This window comes from Grus americana, chromosome 13 (genome assembly GCF_028858705.1).
Source record: "Grus americana isolate bGruAme1 chromosome 13, bGruAme1.mat, whole genome shotgun sequence".
NCBI classification, from domain to species: domain Eukaryota; kingdom Metazoa; phylum Chordata; class Aves; order Gruiformes; family Gruidae; genus Grus; species Grus americana.
In genome coordinates, this window is record NC_072864.1 from 19,642,981 (window position 1) to 19,663,220 (window position 20,240).

The window sequence follows — 20,240 nt, forward strand, 5'->3', positions numbered from 1 at the left end:
TTAATGTATGGGAACACCAGGCCTTGGTCTCCAGAGGAGTAAGCAGCAGGTCAGACATTTCATTTTGCATTTGTAGACAGATGATTTGTGCATATTCAGACATCTGTGGCCTTTTTGATAACGAAAGCAAAAGGACTGATCATATGATTTGATTTTGCTCCCTGACTAGATGACATGAATCCTTGGGATAAGATTTCTAGTTCAAATACATGTTAAAAATCCATTTTATGTGAGCATTCGTTGAAACGCTGTTGTTTTGTTGAATATAAATTAACAGCTAAACCATTCTTATACGTATCTCATTAATTGATATATAGGATCTGCAAATACAGCAAAAATAAATTAATTTCAAATGGGTGAACTTTTACTGAGTAATATTCTTCCAGAGCTGACTGGGATCAGTTCATTAATTGAATAGCTCATTCTCCAGCTTGGAAGAATACTGAGATGGTATTTAATAAGTTATTGCTTTCTGTGTTTTGTCTTTTCTACTTTCCATAAATTTTTAATACACAGCAGTACCTTTATCCCAATCCAGTCTGACATACAAGGAGCCAGAGGATGCAGCTAAACCTCTTCCTGGGAAGCGGGTAGGGTAGAAAGATAAGGACAGGGATCAGCAGCGTAATATCACATGACTGTAGTGAGGATTGATTCTGTGACTGAATCGAATAGTTAAACCTCTCAGCCCTTGCTCTGTTAAAGAATCATCAACCCTCTTACATGGAATCTGGACAGCAAACCAGGTAGAAACTCAATCAGCTAAAAAGCTGAGAGGCAAGAGCTGCTAAAACTACTGTCTCTATTCCAATGCAAAGGAAAAAAAATAAATGTAAACCACCTGGCTGGCCTGTTTGACTTTATCCTGGAATGGATCACAGCAAAAAAGACACACAGGCACCTGCTGCAGCAGGGATATGGCAGTCTTGTTCAACACCTGTTGCCTCTCAGCTGAAACCTGATGTACCCAAATTAAGGTGTTGGGTCAGAAAGCTCATTAGGCACAAACTAAGCACGTGGTGTGAGCATATGTGCTCTAGCGACTGCAAAATGGATCCAGTCCCACAAAAAGAAAAGGTACAAGTCCAAGATCCAAACTACCTGGGAGCCTTTAAAGTTTTCCGCAGCAGTAGAACCCATTGTTTTATGTCGGCTTAGTCTGACCTGAGTCAAGGACAAAAGAGTGATTGGCACAAGGCTGACAGTCCTTCTCACTGAAGACTGAGCCCATCAGGCTTCATACAGAAAAACCTGGGAATATGCCTATCAAGAAAAGATTAGTAATACATTTATTCTGGTTGCCTATTATGAATTATGGTGAAAAGCTGTAATGAGGGAAAATATTCTTTTGCTACCCCTGAAGAAAATTAATATACTGATAAAGAATGCTTAATTTACTGATAAGCAAAGGCTATGTATCATGTATTAAATTAGAATATATAAGGAGGAATGACTTAAATACATGAGATTGTGGTTACATCTAAGCTTATCAAAGGACATAAGTGTATATATGGAATACAGAAAAACTGGTGCACCTTAAACTGCACATGCATTACACTTGAACAAAACAGAACCATATTATAGGAGTATCATAATATGTATAGATCCTAGAATAGAATAGCTAAAGGCTCAGAGACTGGGGTTCCATTTTACTATAACAGGTGTGTGATGCTTCTTCTTTTCCAGTACAAAGAGAAATATTAGCCCAAAGCATCTAGCCAGGCTGCTTGACTGTTCAAACACAGTGTATAAGAAATACTCCAGACTTGAGAGTCCTTACTCAGAGGCATTTGCAATCTAAGTAAAAAGAGGGACAACAGAAGTTGTATTATCCTCACTTCAGAGCAAAACTAAGGCAGTGTTTTAAGTGTCTGTATAAATAGCAAATTACTTGTGCTGCTTTGAGAAAGTCTGAAAAGTAGACTACAAGGAACTGGAAGCTTGTAACAGAACCTGGATTTTCCATATCCCAGTCCTGTACAAGACTGCTGCTTAATGAACAGTCAAAAATGAAAGTTAAAATATGGAAAATAAGTAAAATGCCACCTTAGTTTTTGTATCAAGCCTAAGAGCTTTTATGAAACCTCATTTGAGTTTCCACAAATATTTATCTTATGCAAACATCACTGTGCATTAAAGGAGTTTGTTCTTGTTCCGGTACCAATCTCACTTGTCATCTGATTTCACTCACAAACCACTTTAGGCTTTGTAGTAAGACTCTAAGGTATCCATAAAAGCAATCATTTCAGAAGCAAATGCTTGTGCCTGGAGTGTCCTTATGTATTGACATCCGTAATAATGCAGCTGATAATTTTACTTTGCTTTCACTTGATGATCTGAGAGCAAAATACAATGAATATAAAGTCTGTGAAGAGAGCCACGCAGTTAAGAGCCAGATTTCTAGACCCTCTGGTCTTTTTAACATGTGTGGTGGTAACCTCCAAATAGGAGGATTCCAACCTGCTCCCTAAAACTACAGAAATACAAAGCAGCAGCAAACTTTATGAAGTAATGTCTGCTTTACATGGCAGAATGTTAAACAAACAATAAAAGCAATAATTGTTTAATGTAAAAATACAGTGAAGAAAAATATATTGAAGTGTACTAATATGACTGCAGTGAGTTTAGGGGAGCGATGAAACTTCTTGGGGAAAACTGTAAAATGGTTAAATGAGACTGTGAGCTCATTAAGTTTTTATGTAGGTATGTTTTTGTCAACATACACCTTGTAGGCAATTTTTTTTTAAACTTTGTAATCTTGCTGTTACAAATGCCCCATTGATCAAATGCTGAGCATAAGATCTAGATAGGAGTGTTGTAATTAAGTCATGGCATAGGGAATCTTAAAAGGACGACTGCAGATTTTCACTGAAAATTTATCCAAGTTCAAATTACTCCCTTTTACTCTATCTTCTGTTACTGTGTATTCTAATGCCTGAATTAGGACAACTCCTAATTTTCCTACAAAACTTTCCAATGCTATGCAATCTACTTTTGTTTTTGTTTTCCTTTTCATTCCCCAGTGGCAGAAGTTTCACATTTCACCCAGGCACTGGTAATTAGCCAAGGAAATTATTTAAAATGCCAGATGTCACATATTAAATATAAATAACCTATGACCTTGTGTGCAGAATGCAAGCCCCTTTCCTATATGACTGCTGAATTTAACTTTCTTGAACGTAGCCTCTATACTGAAATATTACCTTTCTCCTGCATAACACCATTCTGCATGCTTAAAAAATGGATGTGCCTTGTTAGCTGTTGGAGACATAAAGGCTGTGATAATTTTGTTTGTATGCCTTTTGCAAAGGAGTTTAAGTGTGTAAGGATACATTCACACTGGTCAAAAATTTTCCCTTGTTGTACTCGTGCTTTTTTCAATAGTAGCTGTAAAAAGCATAACGATAGAAACAGCCAAGGAACATTATCTGCTGATTCCAGGAGTCTCTCTCTGTGCTTTCTCATCTGCCCTTTTCTATGTCATGCTGGTGTGTGTGGCTTCTAAACAGGTCCAGATTCAACCACAGACGGGAACGAGATCAAGCACATGAAATACAACCTTATGCGTTATATTCTTAATTCGAGGCTGTTTGGTTTATTGAATCATGCAGAACGAATGCCTGACCATGCTTCTTCCAAAGCCTATTCTGGCTACAATTGCACAGCTGGGTTTGATTTGCTGCCCATAGGAAGGGGGGGAGGAATCCCTATTACTCCAAGACAAATACAGATCTGGGATGTGGCTGCAGATCCAGAATTCCTAGCTATCCAGCATAGGATGATGTGTGGAAAATAAAACACACTGTAATGTAGCCCTCAGGTTTTTGGAGCCGAAAGTCACAACACGCCTAGAAAATAGCCCTAGTTTGGAAAGGATTCAAATACCACAGGAAGCGTGTTCCTTCCTTCTCAAGGCACGTGCAATAACTCCAGCTTCTGACCAGATCAAGGTGTATCCCCATCTGGATGCAATAACATAGCCTAAAAGCAGCAAGGACAGAAACCACTTATGCATATTAAATAAATGCATAAATAAAAGTCCCCTCCCCTCACAAAACCACAAGTGAAATAAAGTTGCCCTCGTTACTGCCACCATTTCATCTTTCAATAGTGAGCAAAAGCCAAATCAGCCATCCATGCCATGGACCTCAAGCACAGAGGTTGACATAAGTCCCTGGAAATTGATGTAAGCCCACGTCAGTCGTTTCAGGGCCTGTGCCAACTCACTCTCAGTCACACCCCAGTTATTCTCTAGCTGTATAGAAAGGGTTTGAAGGTGTTTTTCTTTTTACAAATTCAAGCGCAGAAAGGATGCACATTTTGGTGCAGTAGGACAGAGACAGCAAAATGAAAAATATGGTGAAGACAAGACAAAAACAGAGGAAAGAAAATGAAAGATGCCAGCACTGAAATATGTTTCTGGTCTGAAACTTCCCTCAGCGGCCCTTTCACAGCCCCGGCGGGGGCTGTGGGCTCGCCTAGCCACCTAAACAGTCCTAACAGTGACTTTCATCTCTCTCACTGTCTACCAGAGTCCAGCCTCCAAATTGGAAACGTCCAGCCAATGCTCCCACACAAAAGATGCCAAGAAATGGCAGTTCTGAACTCAAAGACAGATTTTGATGTAAAAAGCTTTATAAAGACTACTGTAAATAACTATTAATTGCTTACAATGCCACCTTACCTTCTATGTATTCTTTAAATTCTTGTTAGCTATACAGTTGTGCCATAACCAATTACTCTTTAATTTGGGGGTATACAGTCCTTTTTCTTCTTAATTGCCAGCTGTAGGTAGGACTAAAAGGACTCCCTAATGACCTGCATAGTTTCTAAGTAAATACTGTCTCAAACAGGGGAGAAAAGATTTGTTTTATACTTAAGGGAAAGGAATATGACAATAATATATACTTTTCTTATTTAGCATACTCGTTAGAAATAGACACTGAGCATTTTATCAAAGAACATGGATCAAATACTTGTGTTCAAGTTTCCCCTTATGGACAGAACAAGTTTGGTTGTATTTTTCTCCAGGGACATGCATAATGGATAATCTACTGGTATAGCAGAACAGGAAACTGCTATGGTTACTCCACGTGCTGTAATCTGACACAACAATTATTTAACAGTAAGACAAATTCTAATATAGCTGCTTTGAAAATGTGAAAGATTACCCAAAGTTTTCAGACAAAAATTAGCTGCAAAGAGCCATTTTATATATAGTATATTTTACTGAAGCGTTCATCGTAGACCTGTTTTCGTTCAAGAATGCATAAGGGTTTTTCTTAACCATGGTTAATCCAATTACACAGTCTTTTCCAGCTTGTCTTGCTACGTGACCTTGGATTTAGAGGTAAAAAGAGGCTACAGGCCAACAGGGTGTGAGCTTCTTATCAACGTTTGGGCTGCCTTCAGGAGAAGGAGTTGGCTACCCTAACAAGAGCATCAACCTTTGGTTTAAGTATTGTAGGAACAGTAGCTGTAGTTGCTCATGTATTTTATGCAAAGAAATAGCTAGTGGTGTGTGGGAAGTGACAGTAGAAAGGGCAGTGCATTAGAAGTCTAAGTAAAAAATAAACATACAGCTGTTTTGTATTCTGGGCACTAGAAGCAGCTTCCCATTTTCACTGGGGCAAACTCCTCCTGTCCAAGTTCTACATAGTATTTTTTAATATGATGCTTTCTGTGTCTGCTAGAATTGCAAGGTCACAAAATAGTTTTTCATTTAGGCTTCCTTATGAGTGCACAGATAGATGGAATTAACTGAACTCTTAAAAGCCTGCTGGACTGAGAATTTTGCACTGTAGCCAATTTCTCTTCACTTTAGCCTTCTTTTCTCTTTCATTCCCAGTCTTTAAAGAGAACATCTAGATATAAATGCATGCATGGGATTGTTTTATGCCTGTTTGGATGTGTCTGAACAGCAACAGCCGCAAAAAGACCCTGTGCATAGAAACAATTTGAATTAGTTATTTATAAATCAAACAATATGATTAATAAGGTTTTAACAGATAAACCTATAATTTCCACATGGCCATAGAGTCATGACGCGCTAACTTTAGTTCAGTTAATTTGTCAACTAAGTAGTGAAACCTGATCCTGTAATGTTTAAAAGATGTAGCAATGGTATTTCTAGTTAATAGGAGTTTTGCAGTCCATAACACAAATAAAACTGTAAGTATCACATCTATACTATATCTATATGCAAATGTGACTGGCTGTGAGCGGGAGTTTAATTCCAATCAGTGCCCAAATTTCAGCTCAAACCTAAAATCTTCCTAGATCACATATATTGAGGATTAATCTTTTCCTAATTCCACAGCAGCCAGCGACAGTTTCATCAAATTGCTCTAGGATTTCTTGGACTGCAAATTCCAAACACATCAGGCCAATTATGGTTTCTACACTGCCATCTGCTGCTGGGAACAGATGCTCCTGCTTATTATAATAGTAACTTAAATTCTACATTTTCTTTTGCCCTTTTGTTTCTCTTTCAACCTTAATGCAAGGCAAAACAATAGGTGACAGTGTATTACTGTGCAGGCAGAGTACTCCGAAATTTCCGTGCTCTTCCTAGTGACTACTTGGCTCCCTTTACTGATGGCACACGTTGCTAAAAAGCATTTTAATTAGTCTCCTTACAGTTGCTTCATCGCCAGTTTCCAAGGAGCCTGGAAGGTAAGCGGCTAACAGCTCAGAATCCTCCTGCCAGCATTTGCTGTCCAAGCTCCATTCCTCAGCTTACGCCAACATGCCTAATTACCCGAGCCGTTAATTGGTGCCAAGAACGCCACCTATTCACACGTGATTTTTTAGAAGACTCAAACATGAAATCCGCACGCCCCAAAGGATTTTGCTCCTTTGCTCTCACTTGCGGCAGGGTTCACGCACGGACTCCCGAAGCGGTCGAGGCGCCGGCAGCCGCCGCCTCCTCGCCGAGAGCGGGCCCGGGGCTCGGCGGCGGGACGACACGTGGCACCCACACCCCGCGCGGCTGCCCCGCCCCTTTGTGCTCAGCTGGCTCCATCGGATTGGGCGCCCGCTCTAGGCCGACCAACCAACTACAACCCCCGGCGGCCCTCGCGGCGAGGGGAGGGGATGGCGCGAGGCAGGCTTTCCGCGCCACGTGACCTGCCGCGAGGCGTCCCTCCTCCCTCAGCGGCATCAGTGCGAGGTCACGAGGCGCCGTCGGTGTCGCCGACGTCACCGCGTGAGAGAGAGACCAACTGTGGGAAACGCCGGGGAGGGGCGGGGCGGCCCGGCGGGGCGGGAGGGGGGAGGGCTGCCCGGGGGCACGGCGCGGGGGCGGGGCCGGCGGGCGCGCGGGGCCGGGGAGGGGCGGTGTGGGGGTGGGGCCAGCCGCGGCCCGTAGTAGGCGCCCTCCCCCCCCCCTCCCCGAGTGACAGAAGGCGCTCGAGCACGGGAGCTCGCGCTGGGGCCGCAGCTGCCGCTCGCGCCGCCGCCTCCCCGCGCGCCCCCCACCCTCCCCCGCGTGCCCCCTCCCCTCACGGCCGCGGCGCCATCCGGTGTTATGAGGCGGCCCTGAGGGGTGGCGGCGGGGAGCGTAGCCCGGCAGAAGTCCGGCGCGGCCCGGCAGGGCGACGGGGTCTCGCTTCGCCTCGCCGGCCAAACCCATGACTACGGCAAACTGCGGCGCCACCGACGAGTTCGACTTCAGGCTGATCTTCGGGGAGGACGGGCAGCCCGGCCCCGGGCCGCCGCTGGGGCCTGCAGGTGCGCTCCTCCGCAGCCGGGTCGTGGCCTCTCCCCTCCCGCCGCGCCGGTGGGGGGGGGGGGAGGAATCGGCTTCCTGTTTTCGTCCGAGTAAGGCAAGGGGGGGCTGCCGCCTGCCCCGCCGCTGCGGGAGGCGGGAGACCGGGGCGGGGGGAGCGGCGCCGTCCCTCCTCCCTCAGGCTGCGGCCACTTCACGGCGCCGCTCCCCTCGCTCGGGGGATGTGGGGGCTGCGGAGGCGCCCCGGGGATTGAGGGGGGCAGTGACGCCGTCTGGGCCGGGCCGGGGCTCTCCGGGCCTTTCGCCGCCGTTACAACTTTCTTTGGGAAAAGAAATCCATGAACTCGCGTCGGGCGGGAGGAACCTCCCCCAGGGCGCGGTGGCTTCGGGAGGGGGGAAGGCCCCGGCTCTCGCGGAGGCGGGGGGCTGTTTGGATCTGGTGGGCCTGTGTACCCCCAGTCCCCGGACCGGGGGCGGCTCCGCGTCCCGTCGCCGCCTCTGGCGCAGGTAGCCGCGAGGGGACCTGCTTGCGATCCCCTTGGTCGCCGGCGCCGAGCTTGGGTCGCGTCGCAGGGCTTGGGGAGAGCGATCAGCGGGGGGTCCCGTGAGGTACTGCGTGCCGTTAAATTCGCAGGGGGCAGCGAGCAACAAAGTAGTAATGGGGCTGGACTGGGGACTTGTTTGGGGCTCTTGCGATGCAAAGTTTCAATCTAACTGTTCCCCGTATATAGAGCATCAGAGTTACTCCGCTGTATTTTTATAAACTTTGTGTACGTGCACGTATATACGTGTGGATGGGCAAAACACTGCGTGTTGAGATGTGATGGCAGTTTGGGTCTGTATGTACGAATACATAGACACATTTCGGAGTGCTTCCTTTTTATTCTGTTTTGTGGTATTGGAGCCTGAAAATCCCGTTTTAAAAAACCCTTACATTTCTTTAAAATTCCCCGCAAATTATGATGTGCGGAATCAATAAGAGCCAGTGTGTAGCTGTACCAGAGTTCGATGGCTGCATGCTTTTTTTCTGACCTACTTGAAATAAGTATTAATTGGTAGTGCGCTGTCTTAAGTCTAACTAGTTAGATGATAAGATAGCTCTGAAACATGATTGTATCTAGGCTAAATGATGCAGCCATGTTGTTTTGTTCTCTGACTCGGTTGCCTGCATAAGTTGATTAGAAAAAAACCTGATACAGTCTGTATATAATCCATATATATCTGTATATAATAATTTCTTACACAATCTCTAACTTTCTTGATGCTCAGATTTAGTTTACAGATTCTTTCAGATAAGGGGAGATTTTCTTTGCTTATTTTCCAATTTAGTGTAGTAGCAGATGGTGCTTTTGGGAAGAGGGCCTGAATTCTGCTAGCCAAATAAATGCATTATGGTACCATGTGAAAACAATGGGGAATGTTATCAAATTACAACAAAAATAATTATGACGGCCCTATTTCTATTCTTTTCATATGAAACTAGTAAGCTAAACTATGCTCCTCCATCAATGTTAGGTGAGAATGAGAAAACAAGTTGCTCAGAAAACAGAAAATACTAGTGGTATTCAATTCACTTTTATAATACTTGTATTTTGGTAGCATTCCTTAACAAGCAGTTCAGCTATTACTTTGAATATAGAGAATTTTCCATGCTTGATAAGTTAAAACTATTTTTAAGGCAGATTTGAAAATGTGATATTCAGACCGTGAACTGTTTTGTTTGCTGTAGCTTTCGGTAAGAAATCCTGCATCTGCGTCCGTAACTCAGTAATTTCACTGTTTTGTGGAATACTGGAGATGACCTCGCCTGCTGTGCACAGATGTGGCCTTCAAGGGAAAGTGTTAGACTGGGTATCTGCCTTTAAGTATTCTATTAAAAGAATTGCCAGAGTTTAGCCCTTAATTTTGCCCATGTATTTTACATATGAAGAACTAGATTTCATATAAGAGAGGACCCATATTGGAAATCTTATATTTTTCCCATCCCCTTCTTCAAAGTATATTAGTTAGATGACAAAAGTTCTTAGATCTCCCTAAAGCATATATTTCATAATCCCCTATCACTTGCTTCAATGATTTTGTCTGTTGTGCAGCAAAGTAAGTGTAAGGGTATTTTTTTTTTCTTATGTATGCTAATAATAAAACATGTAGATCACAGGGAAAGTTGCTTAATTTGAATTAAATAAAATTACTAAGTCTTCCATGTTTATGGAGAACACTTGAAAACATGTTCTCACACTTCATGCTGTATCTCTCTAGAAGTTTGGGATTGGCGTACTTGTGAAAGAAGTGTCTAGTACTAAGTTCTTGTGTAACACAGAAATCTATGTTAATGCTTTCCTTTAATCTGAGACTGCTGCAGTGATGTGAGGAGTTTATTATTTTGTATAGGTACATAAATAAATATATACAGTATTTTAAACTGTATTTTTAATCAAAAGCAAGAAATTGTGAGTTATTATTTAATTTCATTTAATAGACTTTTGATTTCTGAACTACTAAGAAAATGTTAGTCCTGGGCAGTAGATTACCCTTATTATGACATTAAAAGGACAATAAGAGAAATCAAACCAACCGGGATTCTGAGTTATTATACAGAATAACTTCAGTGGTTTGCAGAATAGTAGAACTAGCATACTTAGTTGTGTGTTAAGTGGCAGGAATTGAGACTAACGTTCTGCAGTAGTGCTTGTGTGCTTGATCTGAAAATTGTAATTCCTGCTGCAGAAGTGAATGCATGAAAGATGGTTTAAAGATGCTTGAAAGTCTGTGGTCTAATACTGCAATCTTTGCAGCGTACTTCACTTGAAATCAAAGGGGTGGCCTGTTTCACATAGCTTGTGAACTGAAGTAAAAATTTGCTCAGGTGGCTGCTAAATAAGAGATGGTCAAAAGCTCTTCGGATACTTGTAAGTGGAAGTTAGGTACCAAGCACCTTCTGCAAAATCTTGTTCTCTTTTTCTCTGATAGTTTAGTGTCCTTGTCCCAAAGAAGAAAGAAATTATCACTTTGATTTTGTAGTGTTCAGCACTCAAAACAGGTGATACGATTCTAAGTACCAATGAGCTTCATCTTTTTCTGACACAATAATTCAGGCCTCCAGTGCCCAAAGGTAATGCTATAGAGCATGCTGAAGTGAACCAAATCTCTTTGGTATACTCTTCCTTGCAAAACTGGTTAGTTGCAGTAGCATCTGATTGCGTCTTGCCACCTTATATCAGTTGCATTTGAAATGCTTAAGTAGGCATGTAAATTACTGTACAGGTCCTGTACAGTCTAGTAAAAATAGATTGTCATGTAACTAACTTTGTCAATTAATGCATTTGAGGTGTCACTATGTTAGGTCTTTTTAATGAAGAGATTTTTGGGATGTAATATGTGACACTTGAATAATTGAATTTAACTTGAGTACTTTTCTAATGATGCCCCCATCCCCTTCATACACCACCACCCCCCCACCACCCCCAAGTGTTGCAATACTGTTCAGTATAATTTGGGGAAGTTTGCGTAGAATTTATTAAGCAAATAAACTGCATTGAGGTCTTCACGCTACTGTTAAAAACTCAGCTGAGGATGCGGTATACTATTGAAATACCAAACTGTGCAAGAGAGGAGCAAATACAAGTTGCTGTGATTTGTTTCTTTAGCTGAATTTTTATTTTAAAGTCTCATCTTCTATTTTAAAGAATAAGTTTTTGCAAGGTATGGGTTTTTAAAGAGCTTGGGGTATGTAGTGCTAAGCTGGGAATTCAGGATCTTGTAAGGTTCTGTAACATCCAAAATTATTTCTTGTTGGTATTTGAAATGGGGACTGACTTAAAATTAGAAGTTGCAAACTGTTCAATATCCAGAAAATTAATTATTCAATTACTTCGGAAATTCTGATAGGGGAGTTATTGATACTGCCGTTTAGAATCCTGTCTAAAATGTTCCTGTTATTTCTGATGAAGTCTTTGAAGAGCGAAAGATGGGCCAAGGTTTTGTTACCCAGTAAAACAGTGTAATGTGTGCAATTTCACCCTAAGACTCACCTCTTGTTCTTGGGTTATGAAGTAGAGGAGGAGAGATTCATATTACCTTTCAATATAAGTAATCATCCTTGGTTGGTTTTGTTTATTTGTTTTCCCAAAATATGAGTGCTTTAAAAGTACTGACAAAAGTACCCTTCTTGGACTTTGGTCCACAATATCTGTTTTATTTTCTTGGAAACTATGAAACAAGCTGAAAAGAGGTTCTCCATATTTCCTGTGACTTAATATTTGGTGAAGTAATACTATTTAGTAATCTTGTTACAGATGAATCGCACAAGCTCTCTTAGTTTCCTCCTGAAAAGCATGGTATGAAAAGTATGAAAAATATCCCAGTTCTGTGATGAATTTAGTGACAATTCAAAACATCTTTGTGAGCTGGAGCCTCCCTCTGGAGAAGGACAGTATATCTGGATTTGGATTGTTAGTTTATTTGGAAACTTCTGTACACTTGTTCTTTGAGGTTTTTTTTTCCTCTAGCTTTTTGGTTTGAAGCTGTTACTGAATATCAAGATTGAAATACACATTTTGCCCTTGTGACAGTCAAAGTAATACCTGGTCTTTTCTTTGGAAAGTTTCCGTGTCTGACCTTCTTTCTCTATGAGCATCTGGGAGCTGCTTGGGATGCTCAGCAGTTACCTCCTGCCCTTGTGTTAAGTGCTCTGAAGCAGTGACAGGCATCAAATTTTTCCTCAGTAGCTAGGCAGAGTTCTCTGTAGCAAAACCTGGCTCTATGTATGTGTCATTTAATTTAGATACGTAGTCAAAGTCTTAAACCCAATGATTTGTACTGAAACACCACCACAATACTCATCTTTATGGCTTTGCCTTGATCGTTAATATGCAAAGCGTTCTTCACTTCTTAAATGTGTATTCATGACAGGTCAGGGATTGTTGGTAGAGAGTAGAAAACAGCTGAAGCTGCTTACAGAAGTTTGCAGTGTGCTTGAACTTTTTGTTCTTTTTGCTAAGATGGTGAATAAAGTAAGTGATACTAAGAAAGTCAAGTTGTGGTAGGAAAGAGAGTAGTCTCATAATTAGAGTGAGTAGAAAATTAAGGGCTGGATGCTGGTAATAATTGTGAACTTGAGATGTGAGCTGTCTGAGGGTTGCTCTTGGTGAAATTCATTTTTGTGATCACATGCTTCTGATCCAGAACTGCTACAAAGTTTTCTTTCCTTAGCTTTAGAAGAGAAACTCATGAGGCATGATCTTCTGAAGTTTTTTTAACACCTGTATGGTTGACCTGAAGTTTTATTCCTTTTTAAAGTCTCTTTATTCTGCTTAGGTTTGGTTGCCTATATAAATGGGTAGGAGAGAAAGTCTTTGCACAAGATGGTAACTTTGTGGTTAATATGTATAATTTGAGCCATCCATAGAAATACAGCTGTCTGTGCTGGTCTGTAAACATTTGCTATACAAAATAGTGCTCACATGGATTAAGACTAGGATCGACTGGTGCGACTTTTAAGAAAGGAATAAATGGACGAATTGCTTGAGTCAGTTTCTTTTCTCCCCTAGACATAAATGATAGTTTTTAATGGAAATGTTGTTTGTTTGTATTAGATATTGAGCATTAAATGTATCGTGACAGGAACCACCACTTGAGGGAAATTTAATTACTGTCACTTTATTTTACAAGCTAGTAGATGCTGGTGTCTGTGCACGTAGAAGATTGACATGCAGGGACACAATGCAAATCAGTCATAGGCTGTGGTTATATAATCTGCTGATGGAGGGGAGGAGGGAAAACCAAACAGCTGCATCTGACCAAAAATAGAGGGTCTGTGACAAGAACCTTGTGACTTTAAGATAACTTAGAGAGACACTGAGGAAGAACCAAAGGAAAATGTGTATTAAAGTCAAATCTGTTATCAATGGAGTCAGAGTTGCCTGGCCATTAAGAGTAACAGATTAAGATGATAATCTTGGGAAGCTGATGTGTTTGAGTATGTTGTGGTTTTTCACAGTATGCTGGCTAAATGAAGTCTTGCCTATTTGGATAAAGCTTGACCAGGACGAGACCATCTGGAAAAATAACAAACTCTCTTGTGTGCTGTTGCAAGGCAGTTGTAGTTGCACCTGATCTAATTTCATAACTTCTATGGTTTGGCATATGGTTCTTGGATCACTACATAGTGCATTGAGAATCGCTATGTTGTGAGTCACTATGTAGTGCAGGGATTTGAAAAAGATCCATAGTTTGACAAAATGTCACTTATTTTGTGTGTTTCCTTCCCTTCCATCTGAATTATGGGTACAGTGCAAATGAAAACAAATCCTGTGAGTTGGGATGTGGGAGATGGGTAGGGTACAAAAGCATTTGTGCCAATGCTTTTATCTTACGTATTTCTGAAAATTAGAAATGAGCTCTTTCTTTCATCAAAGTAAAAAGTAGCCCTCTGCTTAAAGCATGATGGTCTTTCTCCTTTTGTTTGTGTTGTACAACTGCAAGCAGTTTATCCTATCCCACCTGAAGAGTAGCCAAGTAAGTACCGTTGCTGTGAATGAGTGAGAAATGAGAGTAAATTGGGCCTGGGTCAATAGTAAGCAGGAGTTTGGCTGTTCACAGCAATAACATAAATACGGGAGTTGTTGCCTAAAGCTGCCCTAGTGGGCCAGGGAAGTACATGGAGCAGATTTGGCAGTAAGCCCAGCCTGTAAAACAACATCCAAGTCCTTGCATTTGTCCAGGCATGCCATGTGAGGTTCGAATGACAGTGGAATTTAAGATGAGTGAAATGATCAGTAAGGCTAAGTAAAATTGCAAGGCAGGAGTAAGCTTATTAACAAGCCAACATTCTCTTCTACCTTTAGTACACCCATCCAGAGTATTCTTTGAAATATTGGTGAAATAGAACACCAAAAAAAATTTGTGGAACTGCTCAAAGTCTTTCAGGGAAGATCAGTTTAAATCTGATGAACTGCAGAACTGGTTGATAAGCAGGCTTTCAGGCTCTGTTGTGGCCTGCACATCTCATGAGTTAACTGAACAGCTGAACTTAATCATTTACGTGGCTCTTCTGATTAAATGTCTCAGTGGCACCAAATGCTTATGGTTACTTTTCAAACAAAGGACGATAGGTGTGATAGAAGAGAAGATACTTTTGTCAGTTTTCTTTGGGAGGCCCAGTCCTCATTTTTATGTACCTGGAGGAAGGAGAGAAAAATCAGCTTTCTGGGGACCTGACTACAAACCCACGAGCTTTCAGCAATAAATTAATGAAAATAGAATTCTGGGTTTGGTTTGGGTTTTTGTTGTGTTGCATGTTTAAAGCAGAAACAAAAACTTCATTTAAGGATGCATAAAAGACATTTGTAAGTAGAAACATGAGCAGGTACTTACAGCTAATTTACTACTCCCAGAGATGTAGAATCATATTATTCATATTAATATTTAGATTAATAGCAATTGTTTGTTTAAAAATGGCTTCTCAGACTGTGTTTTGAAGATTAGTCATCACCTCTAAAAATGAGAAATACATTTTAATCCAGCAGAATTGCTGGATGGAGTTGGATTTTTCTGTTTGTTTTTTAACAGGTTGGTAGAAAGGGTTGTTTTTGAAATCTTGTAAATACTCCTCTTTGGACTTGCTCTTAGGTCCTTTCAAACAGATCTTTCCATTTTCTCATGTATGAGGTTATTCAAGATTACAGGAGGCAAATAACTTTGCATTCACTGCTTCACGTTTTAGTGGCTGCTAGTGTTGCTTTTTAGGAACAAATGCTGAGAGAAATGTGTTGGGTTTTTTTTTTTTTTAATCCAAGATTATTTTTTTTTAATAGTTTTGGTAAATAGAAAAATTGGGAAGACCACTTAAACACAAATTCAGTGATAAGCAGCATTTGTACTATGCTGGAGAGGGAATGGAATTGTGACTCATTGTAGTTGGGACAGGGAACAAACTGTTACCTTCTAATTCAAGTTGTTTTAGAGGAAGCCTTTGTATCTTCATACCTAACATGAAAGCGTACTCTAAAAACAGAATGACGAGTAGATAATGCATTCAGGGTGCATTTATTAACTGTTAGTGACAATGATTCACTGCTTTTGGTGGCTGCATAATGGACTGTAATAATGTCTACTACAATTTATAGCTACTCATTTGTATCTTGGATGCTTTCTAGTAGTTTTTCCCTAAATCAAGAACACAAAGGAGAAGAGGAGATGGAGTAACTGTATGATGACAAAAGGCTTTAACGGTGTCATTTGGGATAACTGTACTTAAGTGACAAGGCTACAAGGGAATGTGTGATTTAGTCCAAAGAATCACTAAGAAAATCTGTCGACATTTTGTATTTTGCATAGTTTCTTTAAATTAGGCCAGGCGCTCTGTATTTCATTAGTGTAACTTGTCAAATTCAGGCTTTTCAGAGCAAATCCTACTGTCTTTCTAATTGCCTAGCTTTTTTGGTTGGGGGAAGGAAGCTAGGGTGATTATCGTGGTGAGACCTCCACGCCTGCTGGAATAAATGCAAGCTACTTAGGACTCTGAAGAGATGCGAAGTTTCAGGGCTTGCATGTGGCACAGTCATGAGGCATGCTAACATGGTTTCCCTTGTGTTTTGGAGGATCATTCAGAAAGTTGCTGAAGAAATGGCATTCGTGCTCAGCTTCAGCCTCTCCTTTCTCATTTGGCTGTTTGATTTTTGTTTCTGCCAGTTACGCTTACTGTGTCAATCTTAGCAAAGTGAATTCAAGGTGTTTCTGATTCTACGTTCATGTGAGCAGCTGGGAAAACAGGAAAGTTTCAGATTCTCATTCTGGCTCACTTCAGTCCTTTGATGTGTAGAGCCTTTGAGTTTCATGCACCTGAAGTCTACATTAAAGCTGTAATATAAAATATATTGGTGAAAAGTTGTAATATTAATGATGTGAAATACTGAGTAAGCTATGTGGTAGGATTGCCTGCTGTGGAATGGTTTGCCCTCTGTCATGTTGTAGGACAGCTGCAGAAGTACAGTGTAATTTTACTGAGGTGTGAATAGTTCCCAAACTAGTTTGTTCAGATACTATCAAAACCAGTTCTCAGCCTATGTGTCATACTCTCTGTGATAAACAGAAAGAGGCATGCCCCCATTTTGATCTCCCATCCTCTTACTGTGTAGCCTTTCCTCACTCAAACTTCTTGCCTTGGCTTATTGCATTCCTTTTCTTCCAGTTTTCACAATGACCCTAGCCTATGTCACCATACTCTCCTATAAATTAAAATAATCATTTTCTTGCATGCTCCTGTCTTGTTTGCTGTGGCCCTACTTGCACATTCTGATCTTGGAAACTTGGGTTCTGCTCAGTGCTCGGTTCAGGACTGGAGCAGACTGTAAACCTGGAGGTGTCTCTGTATAGAGCAGCAGGTTGTTATCAGCAAGCTCACTGGTGTTAGAAGTTGATCAGTGGTAAAGGTATTCATGTAGGTAGTTAGGTGAAGATTTCAGTTTATAGGTACAGCATAAACCAGGACTTTGAATAACTGGAGAGCCTTTTATGGAGTCTGTTAGTTTTGCCCCCACAAAGGATAAGTTAGGTTGTGGATGATAAATTGGCCTGCAATACCAAGAATCTAGACAAACCTTTGGTTGGCAACTGCAGCACATAATTCCCTATTCTTTTCAATTGGTATTTGCCTAATGTCCTCACTTATCTTTAGGATCAGTCTTCTTCCTGTGGGTCAGGCACAACACACCAGCGTTGGAGTGCTCATTCTTCTCTCAGTTCCCACGTCTACACATACCAGATGCTCTGGGGCTGCAGTGCAGTCCTTTCACAAATTCTAACAACTGATCATATAGAATAATGTACTTCACTTTCAGAATACTGGTGACAAATAGGCTGTTAATACTGTGTGTTAGAAACTGCTGCACAGATGTTTTGTGTTGTTTTAAGAATCTCCCCGAAGGCCATAGTGTATTTCTTAAATATGTTTGAACTGCTGGGTCGTGTTAAGCTGAGTTTCTATCTAGCGCTGAGTGACAAATGAGGCTTCATCAAACTGGAGGACAACAGCTTCCGTTTTGTCTACAAGGATATTATGCAGTAAAATACTGTGCCCTTTTGAATGACATACCCACAGAGAAAAAAAGGAAGCAAAGAGGAGGCCATAGAACTTACAGATTTTTTTAATGTAAAAAGGGAATATTTTTTCTTTTTTTATCTGTTATGAGTATTAATGAATAATCCTTAAATACTGAGCCACAAGCTCTGTAAAGTTTTCATTTAAAGGCATGCTTCATTATCAACTAGAAATACCAGGAGAGCTGGAGAAGGCACAGGTATAAGCACTGCCTAGCACTTCCGGCTGCGCTTTTCTGTTCTTGTAACTGAACTTAGAATGACTAATTCTTTTTGAACCTTATAGTTACAAGCTGGACTCTTGTGTTGTACATCACTTTTTATCAAGGTATCTCAAAGCACTCTGCTATGAAAGATTATGAGAATTTATGTTCTTTAAAAAAAGGAAAAAACCTCAACTGAGATTACCTCCATTGGCTGGAACAGTAGTACATAATTTTCTGAAATGTGCTTACGGCTTAAGCAGATGCATTTGACTTTCATGGTTATTTAGTCTCTTTTTCTTACATGTCAAATAAAATTTCACAATTGTTATTTCCCTATTTAGAACTTAATTTCGTTACTTCAGGGTGAAGCTGAATGTACACAAAGACAGCCATTCTAGTTTAAATGCATATCAGGCTATGGCCTAAGGGTTTAGTTGCATGTTACATTTTTTTTTTGATAGTGAAAACATCTGCAGTTCCTGTCCTGGTTGCTCATTTCTCCCCATGTCCTACAGCTTGCCATCCTGTCAGTTGTATATATACAGGTGTTTATGTTAGTGCTCTGCAAATCTGATTACCAAAATCATCTGGGTTAAAAATACCTCTCTTCTCATTTCCCCTCCTCATTGCGTGTGAATGTGTGTGGGAGGGTAGTTGATGCTGAAAAAACCATAACATGTTAGTTACACCCTGAGAGCCAGTATGTTATTTTACTCAATGTTAGTTGTAAACATTTGATATGCTCTATTATTCTCTTGCTTAAACTAGTGCAGCTTCATTATTCCTCTGCATTTCTACTGAGAATAATGAATTCTCATCCACACTAGAATTTGGAAAAGACTCATTGACCAGCTCCCACTGTTGAGAGGATTGTTTTTCATGTACGTGTCCAGTATTTTTGCTTAACCCAAGAAAAGGAGTGAAATTCTGATGGGTACAACAGAGCTGCCTCTAGCATACATGACTGACAGAAGTAAAATTTATTTTTATCCTTTTTGAGTAATCTGATATGACCATGAAACAGAGCACAAAATCATTGAAGAGGGAGAACTGCTTCATAAAATGACAGTTGTTGTAAATCATCCTTTTCTGAAAGCTTAAATTTGCACTACTGTTTTGTGTGTTGCTAAACTTGGTCTATAAGGATGTGTCTTCCCCCTGCTCCACCTTGCTACCTTAATTGTTTTCACAATTTATGCTTTTTTTAGTACCGTATTTGGTGGCTTACTGGTCAGTCATACTCCTTATAAACTAATGCATTGCTGTGGGTTTTTTATGGTTTTTTGGGTTATGTTTTTTAAGTTGATGTTTAAGCTTTTTGGAATTGCATCTGAAGAACTTAGAGCTTGCAATGAAAAACTGGAATTAAATATCCAACTACAGAGCTTTAGTGTGGTAGTGTACCAGCAAGAATTTGGATTGATCGATTGTCTTTAAGTGCACAAAAGGAAAACTATGAGTTTTGGGTATTTTGGGTTCTTTGTGAAGATTTAAGACGCCTCTTTCATGCCAAGAAATGTATGAACTGCTGCAAATCAGTGGGATAATGAAATTAAAAAATGGAGCTGCATATGCTTTTAGTTCTTATTTACAGATATTTCTGTGGCATTCTTTATAATAGCATTGTGTTCCGAAAGAGATAACGATAACTGTCATGACAGAACTGAAAAACAGAAGAGGTTGTTGTTCTTTTTAAATTTGGGAGTGGAGACAGATGATATGACTTGCCTGAGAACACACATGATGTCTGTGGCAATGCTCAAGTCTTTCCTCGTGCTATTTAAAGGACTTGATTACTGATCCTGTTTTCGCAGTAGTATTTTTATAAGACCTAGGTCGTGTTGCACTTTCTTAGTACCTTATAACAACTCCTATTGTCTGAACCTGTTTGTTTATGGGCTTACAAACCTAGAATAATAAAGTGGTTTGGATAATTTTGGCACAGGGCTTATGTTCAGACATTTGATAGTAATTGACCTTCTTTCTGTGGAGAAATCTGGCTCACTGCATAGCTGCACATATGCATGTGCCAGTACATTGTTGAGGAGTGAACAACTGGTGGACAAGCATTACTAGTCCTGAATGTGCAGTCTGATACGGCGAATAGCGAGCAAAATGTGCTGTGGGAGCAGTTGTTCTGGGTATTACTTAATTCTAGTCTCCAGTTAGACAGTTTATGTTGAAGTGTAGTTAGCAGCTTAGTAAGG

General features: G+C 40.7%; 1 protein-coding gene across 4 annotated transcripts in view; it reads left to right on the top strand.

Moving 5' to 3' along the window:
- The first annotated feature begins 7,394 nt into the window (after positions 1-7,394).
- Positions 7,395-20,240, top strand: part of NFATC3 (nuclear factor of activated T cells 3) — a 76,346-nt gene continuing 63,500 nt past the window's right edge. For 2 of the 4 annotated variants that reach the window (XM_054840085.1, XM_054840087.1), the window contains exon 1: positions 7,395-7,731. In XM_054840085.1, coding sequence (XP_054696060.1) covers positions 7,632-7,731 — 100 coding nt within the window. In that variant the 5' untranslated portion in view covers positions 7,395-7,631. The remainder of the gene's footprint in view (positions 7,732-20,240) is intronic. The other 2 variants (XM_054840084.1, XM_054840086.1) reach the window with 1 other exon arrangement.